At 41.2% G+C, this 13,648-nt stretch overlaps 1 protein-coding gene across 1 annotated transcript in view; it reads right to left on the bottom strand.

Moving 5' to 3' along the window:
- Window positions 1-13,648, bottom strand: part of LOC106873759 (mitochondrial import inner membrane translocase subunit TIM50) — a 36,794-nt gene that overhangs the window by 18,496 nt on the left and 4,650 nt on the right. The window contains exons 3-7 of the mRNA XM_014921261.3: window positions 12,788-12,809; window positions 9,629-9,687; window positions 8,395-8,514; window positions 5,096-5,203; window positions 1,308-1,406 (exon numbers count right to left, since the gene is read on the bottom strand). Of these exons, the coding sequence (XP_014776747.1) occupies window positions 1,308-1,406; window positions 5,096-5,203; window positions 8,395-8,514; window positions 9,629-9,687; window positions 12,788-12,809 (408 nt within the window). The remainder of the gene's footprint in view (window positions 1-1,307; window positions 1,407-5,095; window positions 5,204-8,394; window positions 8,515-9,628; window positions 9,688-12,787; window positions 12,810-13,648) is intronic.

The following is a 13,648-nucleotide window of genomic DNA, read 5'->3' as shown; positions in this document are numbered from 1 at the left end:
GGCTGGATGCCCTTCCTAATGTCAATCACACAGGGTGTAGCGGGCACCTTTTACCTGTCACTGTAACTGTCCATAACTATGACTTCAATTTGCCTGACAAGTCTTCTCAAGCCCAGCAAACTGTCAAAGTTATCGATTATTTGTTATCACCCTTGTGAGACCAAACAGCCAAAGATCATGCTTCACCACCTCAACCCATGTCTTCCTGGGTCTACTTCTTCCACAGGTTCCCTCCACAGAGATTGGCACTTCTTTATGCAGCTGTCCTCATCCATATGCAGCACACGACCATTCCAGCTCAGTCATCTCTCTTGCACACACCACCTGATGCCTCTTATGCCCAATTTTACTCTCAAGACACTCTGTCATACATGCACACTGACATTGCACATCCAGTGGAACACATTGGCTTCATTTCCTTGAAGCCTACACATGTCCTCTGCAGTCCCGGTCCACGTTTCACTGCCATGTAGCATGGCTGTTTGCACACAGGCATCTACCTTTCACTCTAAGGGAGAGGCCCTTTGTTACCCACTCTATGGCAACTAGGGCAATTGTCTTCCACTCTCACCATGGGCTGACCAAAGCCTTACAAGGAGATTTGGTAGATGGAAACTGAAAGAAGCCTAACATGTGTATGTGTGTCAGTATACACATATCATCATCCAGTGTTTTAAATTTGGGTTTTGTCCCCATTAACAGATCTACCTCAATGCCATAGCAACCGAGGTAGGCATATGCAGCCCACCCCGACTTTTGGGCTGGCTGGTGCCCATTCTCCTTTGCTACTATGAGGCTTTTTTGGAGCTGGATTTTCTACAGGGAGCATGCCCTTGCTTACCCCCAACCAAAATTCATACAAGACTAAACAAAATCAAATCATCATCATTGTCATCATCGTTTAACGTCCGCTTTCCATGCTGGCATGGGTTGGACGGTTTGACTGAGGGCTGGCGAACAAGTAGGCTGCACCAGGCTCCAAGCTGATCTGGCAATGTTTCTACAGCTGGATGCCCTTCCTAATGCCAACCACTCCGAGAGTGCACTAATAACAGTGTAATGGTAGACATCAACTGTCTCCACTTGAGGTATTCCAAAATACTCTGCCAACAAATTTAATCAATCCACATGAGCCAGTCAGGGCGGGGGGCTGGCATTGACCATGTTCGGATGGTGTTTTTTTACATGCCACCGGCACGGGGAGCCAGTCTGGTAACACTGGCAATGGCCACAACTACAATTTCCGCTTTTGATACAATGAAAACTATTTTTGTGAGGTTGCTTCAAGTGTTACTGAAAAAACTCACCTTAACATGATGGCCTTCCATATAACGAGTGGCATCTCTGTAAAGACGGTACATGATAAAACCATTGGGATCGAGATTATTCACTATAGGGTCAGCATTCTGTAAAAAATGAGAAATATAAAATTTAAAGAGATGGAAAAAAGGACATTGATAAATTTAGAGATGAAATCATTCACATCTGACAAGTTAGAGGCAAGGTATACAATATTACAGCAAATCTGTAGAGAAAATATTTTGTAATGTAGTTTCTGTATGTCACCTTAGTGTCAGGCACTAATAACTTAGTGATGTATAGTACCGCGCAATGGGATAGACACCAACTGGCTCCACTTAGTGTATTCCTAAATACTCTGTCAACAACTGTAACCAATCCAAAACAACTTTCAACAAACTATAACAACTTCTTGACAACTTCCTGTGACTCCATGAACTCATGAACAACAACTTTCAACTTTATTACATTATTTACATTTGACGGATATTTGTCCTCATCTTGTTTGTTGTTAACACAACGTTTCGGCTGATATACCCTCCAGCCTTCATCAGGTGTCTTGGGGAAATTTCGAACCTGGGTTCTCATTCCTAAGGTATTTTTTTATGTTAATATTATTATTATTATTATTCAGGTCACTGCCCATGGGCATATAACATAGTGGTTAAGGGCGCGGGCTACGAACCCCAAAATTCCGAGTTTGATTCCAAGCAGTGATCTGAATAATAATAATAATAATAATAACATTGAAAAATACTTTAGGAATGAGAACCCAGGTTCAAAATTTCCCCAAGACACCTAATGAGGGCTGGAGGGTATATCAGCCGAAGCGTTGTGTTAACAACAAACAAGATGAGGACAAATATCTGTCAAATGTTGTTGTTGGCACTCCGTCGCTTACGACGTCGAGGGTTCCAGTTGATCTGATCAACAGAACAGCCTGCTCGTGAAATTAACGTGCAAGTGGCTGAGCACTCCACAGACACATGTACCCTTAACGTAGTTCTCGAGGATATTCAGCGTTACACAGTGTGACAAGGCTGACCCTTTGCATTACAGGTACAACAGAAACAGGAAGTAAGAGTGAGAGAAGGTTGTGGTGAAAGAGTACAGCAGGGTTCGCCACCATCCCCTGCCGGAGCCTCGTGGAGCTTTAAGTGTTTTCGCTCAATAAACATTCACAATGCCCGGTCTGGGAATTGAAACCACGATCCTATGACCGCGAATCCGCTGCCCTAACCACTGGGCCATTGCGCCTCCACTACTGTCAAATGTAAATCATGTATATAATTCTTCATCTCTTAAATATAGAAGTGTACCTTTCAACTTCCTGTGATTTCTCATCTCTCCCTCGCAGTCAAACACGCTGCTACTTATATGAGTTCGGCTAGTCCATTCTCACAGGGGGTGTCATGATTCTTGCCATAACAACATAAGGGATACTTTATGGAGGAGTTAAGTTTGATTCTCAGTCGCAAGGTCCCACGTCTGTCTCACAACACATCACCCCAGACATTTGTATCTTTCATCAAAGCCACAGAATGACCCAAGCCTTCAGAAAGTAATTAAATGGAAACTTTACAGAAGCCCATTAAATCAGATGTATCCATAATTCAATGGACCAATTTGTCACAGACAGCATCACGCTAATTATGTTTGAAGATATAAATGATGTTGATGATGTATAAGTATTTACAGAACATTCTGGCATCATTTATATTACAAACACATTGTGTTGGTCACTCTTTACCATCCTCCATATGGAAATCCCAGTCATCAAAGTTGATGCAAAATCCATTCATTCGAGACTGTACTGCCTGATTAGCAGTCATGCCAGTGGAATGTTAAAAGCATATCCAAGTATGATCATTGTCAGGGCCGCAGATTGGCCCCTGTGTCGGTGGCATGTAAAAAGCACCATTCGAGCGTGATCGTCGATAGCGCCGCCTTACCGGCACATGGAAAACAACATTCGAGCGTGGTCAATGCCAGTGCTGCTAGACTGGTTCCTGTGCTGGTAGCATGCAAAAAAACACCTTTTGAGCGTGGCCATTGCCAGTACCGTGTGACTGGCCCTCGTACCAGTGGCACATAAAAGCACCCACTACACTCTCAGAGTGGTTGGCGTTAGGAAAGGCATCCAGCTGTAGAAACATTACCAGATCAGAATGGAGAATGGTGCAGCCTTCTGGCTCGCCAGTCCTCAGTCAAACCGTCCAACCCATACCAGCATGGAAAGCGGACGTTAAACGACGATGATGATGATCATCACTTAACGTCCGTTTTCCATGCTGGTATGGGTTGGACGGTTTGAAGGAGCTGGCAAGGTGGGAGGGCTGCACCAGACTCATTTGTCTGTTTCGGCAGGGTTTCTATGGCTGGGTGCCCTTCCTAACGCCAATCGCTTTACAGAGTGTACTAAGTGATTTTTACATGGCACCAACAATGTGCCTTTTATGTGACACCAGCAGGGGTCACCAAGTAACTTGCAAAACAAAAACCTCAGCTGAGAAACTTTGAAGGGCAAAAAATAAATTTAAAAAAGACAATCTAGCAACACTGATGACCATGTGGCTGAACTGGTCAGATAAATATATTTGCCACACATCTCCAACTTAGAAAATCAGTATAATTATTATTATACAATATAATCAGTTTTCGAAAAATTTCACACAAGCAAACACACACACAAAAAAAAAAAAACGTAGAAATCATGTTCTAAGGGAAATAACTCTTATATTCCTTGAAACTATTTTACTAAATTTAAGAGGCGTGAGGTACCATCATCATTTTTTATTATTCCATGCTTAATGAGATGAACAAAACATATCCGGTAGATTTGTTGGTTCATCTCGTTTCTTTCGATTCTTCCTATTCAATGCCCACCTTTCATTATCATTCAATATCACTCTTCGTAGTCAAACACCACCCAATATATCACAAGCATGGCTGTGCGCTTACAGAGTTTGCCTTCAGGGTCAGCCACACTGCACTTCACCTTGAGCAAGCATCTTCTGCTGTAGACCTGGGCTGACCTTGCCTTCATGTGCAAGGTCCCAACTACTATGGTGTGACTAATAAGACTCTTCCTTAGCCTATCCTATCTATGTTATTAATCAGCTAATACTCCCTACCACAATTGGTTCTGCCTGACTGGTCGTAAGTCGGCCTATAGGCCTACATAGCTTTGTTCTATATTTTTACATTCTTAAGGTAAATTCTCAGGTAAAAGTCACACAAAGCATTCTGTATTATACTATTATACTGGAGTTAGTAAAATTCACAGAGTCTCAAGCAGTCGTCTTATAAACAAATACGAGGTTGCTTCAAGGTGTCCGCGGCAGGATAGTCACCCAAAACAGTGGCAATCGAAAACCAAACCTAGGGGAAGAGTTTTTTAGCCAGACATCATCTGTAGACGGAGTTAATTTCTAAGAAATTAAACTCATTAGATTTCAACTGGATTATTTATTATTGCTGCTGGGAGCTGGCATACCAATCGTTGTAAAACCGATCGGTCATAAGTCAGATAGGTCACAAGTTGACGATGACCTGAACTTCAACCTACACACTCAAACCAATGAGGGAACCTCTATGCACTCACTTGACCTGAACAACAACAACAACCAGTATAACATTGTTGATTCACCAATCATTCACTGCTTTTGGTACCAGACATATTCTCAATCATTTGCACTTGTTTTGTCATTTAAACAGACTCACAGGACCATTCCTCTCTACCAGATTATTACTCAAACATTCCTCAACACCAAAATTATCAAAAGTATTAACTTACATATCCTTGTTCTGAAGTATAAATTACGATTTCAAATAAAGGCGGACCAACTTGTTTTAATAAATAATCTATACCAGGTCGCTTTTTAAATCTCCAGCCAGTGCCATACTGCAAGAAGAAAAAGACAAGAATAAAAGACATCATGGAAAAAGAAATTCTAAGCAATCATTTGAGTTTGACTCGAGACCCCCCCCCCCCCTTGGTCATGAATGACCATGGGATTGCACCTAGAAAGTTACCTTCCAAGGCACAAATTCGGGCAAGGTTGTTTATGGAAGACCCGCAGTGGCCCATGCATACCAGCCTCTCCACACCACTGGTGTTATCCAAGGGAAAGGCAAAGGGGCCGATACAGCTTGGCACCAGATTGTAAGCTCGATGCTCTAACCATTGAGCCATGTGCCTTCACTAAACAATCATAACTTACAGTAAAACATTTCATTAGTTCTATCATATTTAATGTAAATTAAACCAATTCAGTTACATGATTAATTAAATCATCATCCTTTAATGTTTGGTATTCATGCTGATATGGGTTTGATGGTTTGGTAGGAGCTGGCAAGCCAGAAAGGGATGCACTGGGCCCCAAACATCAATTTTGGCATGGTTTCTATGACTGGATGCTCTACCTTATACCAACCACTTTACAGAATGTACTGAGGTGCTTTTTGCATTGCACTGGCACAGGTACCTTTCACACAGAACCGGTACAGGTGTATTTACATGGTGCCAGCACAGGTGCATTCTATGTGGTGCCTGCACAAGCGCTTTTACATGGCACTGACCCAGGTGCTTTTTAAGCAAACTAAAGGACTTCATACTAAAACAAGTTCTGATCCAAATATATATCATCATCATCATAGTTTAACGTCCGCCTTCCATGCTAGCATGGGTTGGACGATTTGACTGAGGATTGGCGAACCAGATGGCAACACCAGCCTCCAATCTGATTTGGCAGAGTTTCTACAGCTGGATGCCCTTCCTAATGCCAACCACTCCGAGAGTGTAGTGGGTGCTTTTATGTGCCACCGGCACGAAGGCCAGTCATACGGTACTGACAATGGCCACGAGATATAAAATGGAATTACTTTTACATAGAGAATTATGCAACTACTACCCTCCATAGTAAGAATTATATCACAACTTCCCAGTATAGTTAGTAAGGATTGTATAAGAAGTACTCTTCAATGTAAGCAACAATTATATAGCATTTACTCTGCAGAGTAAGAAATGTATAGGAATCACTCAACTTCCGTGTTTCATTGAAGAGGGGACACAGGAGTAGAAATTCATGGTCACCATCTGCACTAGAAATCTGATATATCTATGAAACACAGTTCTATATTTAAGAGATGAGGAATTGTTTACATTTGACGGATATTTGTCCTCATCTAAATGTAAATTATGTAAATCTATAAAACAGCATAAAAGTTTAGTAATGTTATTTTTAATGCCATCTGTATAAAAGAGGTGACCTGTGGGGGTCAGCAGAATGCTACTTGGATACAGAGCTTGGCTTGATCAACCTTAGTTGGGTGGCCTCAATAAGGACGTTAGTCATAAGACTTGAAACAACCAGTGGCCTCAGGCTACTACAACACCAGCCTGTCCTCTGAATTAAGGGATCATGCTAAAACTGCACTGGATCTAGATTATTGGATGCAGAATATTTTAGTTAACCACAATACTCTCAAGAAGATTTTCATGGAAAAATAAATAACATTAAAGTAATATTAGACATTGAGCATCTTTTTTCTTTACTACATTAATACTTTTAGTTAGTTTATTAATATAGGAAGCATTAAAAGTTAACCCTAACCCTAACAACTGTTCTGCATGGGATGGCAACTCTGAACTGTTTACTCCCTAACCGCTTCTTCTATTCTCCAACATCAAGCAGAGAACATTTAGTGATTCCCCCATCACTATTTACTAAGTACAGTATAAACTGATTTGCTTATGAAATGGTAAGACCAAAACATGTCAGAGGTTGTCTCCCATGTGTCGCAAACTTATGAAATTTATCCTTAACCAAAATCGGTTTCTCCTCACCAAATAATTATTTCCAGTTAGTTTTTTGTTTTTCTTACTTTAAAGCTCATTATATTAAATATTTTAGCATTAACTCAATTAGTTTTGATAGAGACAGCGTTTCTGAATTATTGATGTTCCTTACTAATGTTATTGACAATGAAGAACTCTGGTTAACACCTCTCTTGAAACTTTCGGCATTCTCTATAGTGAGGAGTGAGGAGAGAAATTCTTTAGTTTATGTGAAGAAAGAAAATTATGCTTACCCCGCTAACAACCTGCAGACATTGTCTGGAGAGGAGAAACTGATCTACTACACATGCCCTTATCAAAAAACAGGATGAGAACATTTGAGAGGCAAAATGTCTCACTAACAGATAGAATACAGTATTAGCAACAGACAATTACGTGGTGTTAGTAACAATACAGTACTATCATCTGACAATGATAGTGTTAGCAGCAGAAAAATGGTATGTGTTAGCAACGGGGGGTGGGGTTGGAGCAGAGTTAGCAACATGCAACAATGCAGTGCTAGCAATAGGCAGTAGTATAGTGTAAGCAACAGAGAAAAGCAGTATTAGTAAGAGACAGCAATGCAATACAGTACAATACAGTGTCAGAAACAGGTAGTATTTGGTGTTAGCAACAGGCACTGCTTATTGGCATTGGCAACAGGCACTGCTTGCCGTTAGCAACAGGTGCTGCCTGGCATTAGGAACAGGCCTGCCCAGTGCTAACAGCAGGTCTGCCCCACAATTGGCAACAGGTGCTGCCCGGCGGTAGCAACAGGTACTGGTCGGCGCTAGCAACAGGTACTGGTCGCCGCTAGCAACAGGTACTGGTTGGCACTAGTATCAGGCGTTTCCTGGCATTAGCAGCAGTCAGTGCTCCATGTTAGCAACAAATGCTGCTTGTCGTTAGCAACAGGCACTGCCCTGCATTAGCAACAGGCACTATTCAGTGTTAACAACAAGCACTGCTCAATGTTAGCAACAGGCACAAAGCAGTGTTAGCAACAGAATACTAACTGTCAACTTGTCTTATACTCTAATAAATTTGAATATGAGAAGGGGAAGGAATGTTTGTGATTATTTTATCATCAAGTCTATAACTGGTATCTATTTTATCAACCATGAAGGGCCGAAGTGCACAGTAAGCCCTCAATGAAATTCAAACTTTAAAATAGTAAAGTAGATTGATCTATTTTAACACCAGTTTCTTTGTTACAACAATGAACAACATGTAATAATAATAAAAACAATACTTACCGTCCAGTCAGGGTGTACAAGGACACCGGTCATTTCTATAACTAAAGTATAAGGTGGCTGAGCATAGGGGTAGTGCAAAGGGTCAGGCAGTAATTTTTCTCGAGAAGGGTCTTTTAGCATCTGAATAAAGAAAATAAATTCTTTTTAAAAAATCATGAAAATAATTATAAAAATAAAAGGAAGTTGATTTTCTACTTCAGAGATGAGGACTCGTTACTGGATAAAAGTTGAACCTGGCTGTTATAAGAATCATTATTTTGGGACTAAACGATAATAATAATTCTCGTTAAGACAGATGTAATAGACCAATTGGAAGACTGAACAACAATGTTTAAGAGAAATCAGACCAGCATGGAAAGAGGGATATATGATGATGATGATGATGATGATGATGATGATGATGTTGTAATTAAAGTATTCTCAGCAAAGAACCACATAATTAACCAAACTTAACATAAAAGTAGTTTTCAGTATATCAAAAAATGAAGATTTTATCATTTTCCCATTCTAACATTGTCCTTCATCATCATCATTTAATGTCTGCCTCCTTCCATGCTGGCACAGGTCACGATGGTTTGACACAGAACCAACAAGCTGCTGGGATGCGTCAGGCTCCAACGTCATCTTTGGTATGGTTCCTATGGCTTGATGCCTTTCTTAACACTAATCACTTTACAGAATGTACAGGATATTTTTCTCATGCCACCAACACTAGTGAGGTTGCCATGTAACTTGTGCTGGTGGCACGTTAGAAAACATTCGAGCGAGGTCATTGCCAGTGCTGCTGGACTGGTTCCTGTGCACGTGGCACATAAAAAACACCATTTTGAGTGTGACCGTTGCCAGTACCGTCTGACCGGCCCTTGTGCCGGTGGCACGTAAATGCACCCTCTACACTCTCGAAGTGGTTGGCGTTAGGAAGAGCATCCAGCTGTAGAAACATTGCCAGATCAGATTGGAGCCTGGAGCAGCCACTGGCTCTCCAGACCTCAGTCAAACCGTCCAACCAATATAAGCATGGAAGACGGATGTTAAACAATGACGATGATGATGATGATGTGGCACATTCTAGCACTGCCCACACAACAATGAACTGAGACAATCTATGATGTTATCTATTTTTTGTTGAATGTGTCTAGCTAGCAACAGTTGAAAGTCAGTCTTAACAACGGAAGAAAAGCAGCCACCTGAGTGATGTGTAATTTTGCAATAAACCTTAAGCAGCTGTACTTACCTGTTTGTATTGACGAAATTCCTTTAACGCTCTCTTTAAATAAGCTTGGACAAACCATACTGGAAAATATATTACATGACAATCATTAACAAATTAGACAAAACAATCATTAGTTAATTAGATAAAAACCAAAGTACATCACATTACAATAATTAGCTAATTAGATGTCAACCAAATATCTAACAAAAGCTGGACAACATGTTGTCCATACAGATACGAGACACTGGACAACTCTGTGTTTATAAATGCCAAGACTGCTGTACAGGACATGTTGTTGGCACTCTGTCGCTTACGATGTCGAGGATTCCAGTTGATCCGATCAACGGAACAGCCTGCTCGTGAAATTAACGTGCAAGTGGCTGAGCACTCCACAGACAGGTGTACCCTTAACGTAGTTCTCGGGGATATTCAGCGTGACACAGTGTGACAAGGCTGACCCTTTGAATTACAGGCACAACAGAAACAGGAAGAAAGAGTGAGAGAAAGTTGTGGTGAAAGAGTACAGCAGGGTTCGCCACCATCCCCTGCCGGAGCCTCGTGGAGCTTTAGGTGTTTTCGCTCAATAAACACTCACAACGCCCGGTCTGGGAATCGAAACCGCGATCCTATGACCGCGAGTCCGCTGCCCTAACCACTGGACCATTGCACCTCCACTGTACAGGACATAATATGATGGGAACATCTATCTTTGATGGCCACATTTTACAAAATTTAAACTTAAACTGCTATTTTTGCCAACACAAACCATCAGACTGGTATTTTTCCTGTTATCCCTGATAATACCAGTCATATTAGGGGTCACATATTCAAGATGGATATGAAACTGATGTATATCTGTGTTCATTTGAGAAGGGGTAGCAGAGGGGGCTACATTTACATTACTTAATTTTTCTTTTTGTTGTGTTTTCCTCTTTAAAGCAAATAGCCATTAGTAAATCTCAGGACACGAGGCACAAAAATTCAGAATTTCATAGCTCTGCAGCAAGTGTTGTTGTTTACAATGCTGCTACAATGGACAGACACTTATAACTAGCTCCCAGTGAAAATATCTTAACAACAACACATTTTGGAGAAGAGCAAAACAGAAATAATAACTGCAAAACATTCCATTACCAAATGGCCTTTTCTGAAATGATTCCATGAAATTCATTTTTGTATAATCTTGCCTCCACCTCATCCCACTCTCTTTTGCAACCTCCTCTATCTCTCCCAACTGATGGTTCCTTGTTCATCCCCCCCTTCAACTCTATCCCTTCTGGTAGTCTGCCACCCCATACAGTCTTGCAAGCCAATTCTTGTGCTTTGTGGGACGATATACCTCACCACACAGACATATATATATATATAGGCACAGGAGTGGCTGTGTGGTAAGAAGCTAGCTTCCCAACCACATGGTTCTGGGTTCAGTCCCACTGTGTAGCATCTTGGGCAAGTGTCTTCTCCTATAGCCTTGGCCCAACCAAAGCTTTGTAAGTGGATTTGGTAAATGGAAACTGAAAGAAGCCCATTGATTATATTTATGTATATATCAATGTATGTGTGTCTTTGTGTCTGTGTTTGTCCCCTATCACCAATTGAAAAATGGTGCTGGTGTGTTTACATCCCTGTAACTTAGTGGTTCAGTAAAAAGAGACCGATACAATAAGTACCAGCTTAAAAATGTCCTTGGGTCAATTTGTTCAACTGAAACCCTTCAAGGTGGCGCCCCAGCATGGCCACAGTCAAATGACTGAAACAATATACACACACACACACATAGACAATGGACTTGCTTCAGTTTCCATCTATCAAATCCACTTACAAGGTTTTGGTTAGCCCAGGGTTATACTAGGAGACACTTTCTCAAAGTGCCACACAGTGGGACTGAACCCAAGATCACGTGATTGGGAAGGAAGCTTATTACCCACACCGTCACACCTGTGCCTATTCTGCCCTGTGTATTGAATATCATCAGAAGAGCAGACAGAACCAGTAATTAATCCCAAAGCTTTAATCCCTTCTTATTGCTGCTGAACTTGTCACAGAACAACTGCTGTTCGGGTTTCCATTAAAAACCAATTTGGTCCAACTGATGCCAGAATGGAACAAGGATGATGAGGATGATGATAATGATGATGATGATGATCATTATGGCTTAAATATGAATGTGAACAAATTAGCATTGAACTCGCATCTTTTGAAGCATTTTCTGATTTGCTCAGTAATGGAAAGATGGGAAGAATAAGATGGAAGCGAGATAGAAATCCTAGATTCCTTTCACTGTAAGCAATTTGCAGCACAGTATTTGGAGACCAAATAAGATTGGTAAAACATGGCACCATAAATGATAGAGAGGCAGGAATGACAAGATGCTGGCAAGAAATATTATCATCAACATTTGGCATCTACTTTCCATGCTGGCATGGGTTGGACAGTTTCACTGGAGCTGGTAAGCTGGAAGGATGCACCAGGCTCCAGCCTGATTTGGCTTGCCCTTCCTAACATCAACCACTCCAAGAGTGTAGTCAGTTCTTTTTACATGCCACCAGCTCAGGTACCAGTTGTGTGACACCAGCATCAGTCACAACAGTCGGAGTGGTTGGTGTTAGGAAGGGCATCCAGCTGTAGAAACTCTGCCAAATCAGATTGGAGCCTGGTGCAGCCATCTGGTTTCACCAGTCCTCAGTCAAATCATCCAACCCATGCTAGAATGGAAAGCGGACGTTAAACGATATATATATATCTCCGTGTCATGCGAATTGGCACATATGCATACCCTGGTGGCATGTAAAAAGCACCCATTACACTCTCAGAGTGGTTGGCATTAGGAAGGGCATCCAGCTGTAGAAACTCTGCCAAATCAGATTGGAGCCTGGTGCAGCCTCCCAGCGTGCCAGCTCAGTTAAATCATCCAACCCATGTCAGCATAGACAATGGACATTAAATGAGGATGATGATGATAAAATGATGATGATACTAGTGAAATGATTCACATGCATAACAGGTGAACACAAAATATAGACAATAGGTGAGGGTAGATGTGGAAGATTTTAATTCAGAACTTATGAAAACAAGACATTTGTACTCAGAGTCAGAGCTGGTTTCAGCTGGGTTGATAACGAAGGGGTTAATAAATTAATAAATTCATTTAGACATGGACAAACAAAATCATCAACTTACAGTCAGAAAATTCATCTTTGAACTGGAAAAAATAAATAAATAAATGATAAGTTTCTCTGTTTTAATTATAAAAGCAAAGTTGCAAATAAACAACGAGAATAGGGAAAGTAAAATACATTTTAATGTTTTGGTTCAATTTTATAATAGAATATACAGGAATTCATGAACCTGAACGCTAGTTAGGACAGTGGATTTATAAATAACATAGGTGCAGGTATGGCTGTAGAGTAAGAAGCTTGCTTCCCAACAATATGGTTCTGGGTTCAGTCCCACCGTGTGGCACCTTGGGCAAGTGTCTTCTATAGCCTCGGGCTGACCAAAGCCTTGTGAGTGGATTTGGTAGACGGAAACTGAAAGAAGCCCATCATATATATACATATTATATATATATTATATATATATATATATATATATATATATGGATATATTTATATGTGTGTGTGTGTCTGTCCCCTACATCATCACTTGACAACCGATGTTGGCATATTAACGTCCCGGTAACATAGCGGTTCAGCAAAAGAGACCGATAGAATAAGTCCTAGGCTAACAAAGAGTGTAGTGGGTGCTTTTTTACGTGCCACTGGCATCGACCACACTCGAATGGTGAAGGCTGTAAGATATGACATGAACAGCTGCAACAGAGACTACAGGCTGTAACCAGTAGGAAGGGACACAACAAGTGTTCTGACTGCATCTGCACACCAGAATTCATCCCCACATCTATGAACAGAGCTTTAGGCTCATTTCAATGTAGAAGGCCATGGGTGAGGCAGCAGGATTCAGCTCCTTGCCCTAACTCCAGAAAGAGTCAGAAGCGGTTGTTGGAGAATTTCTATGACTTCACCAGCCCCAGTTTTTGGC

Source organism: Octopus bimaculoides, chromosome 6, assembly GCF_046866305.1.
Source record: "Octopus bimaculoides isolate indiv1 chromosome 6, ASM4686630v1, whole genome shotgun sequence".
NCBI lineage: Eukaryota > Metazoa > Mollusca > Cephalopoda > Octopoda > Octopodidae > Octopus > Octopus bimaculoides.
This window is presented reverse-complemented; position numbering and strand designations above follow the sequence as displayed.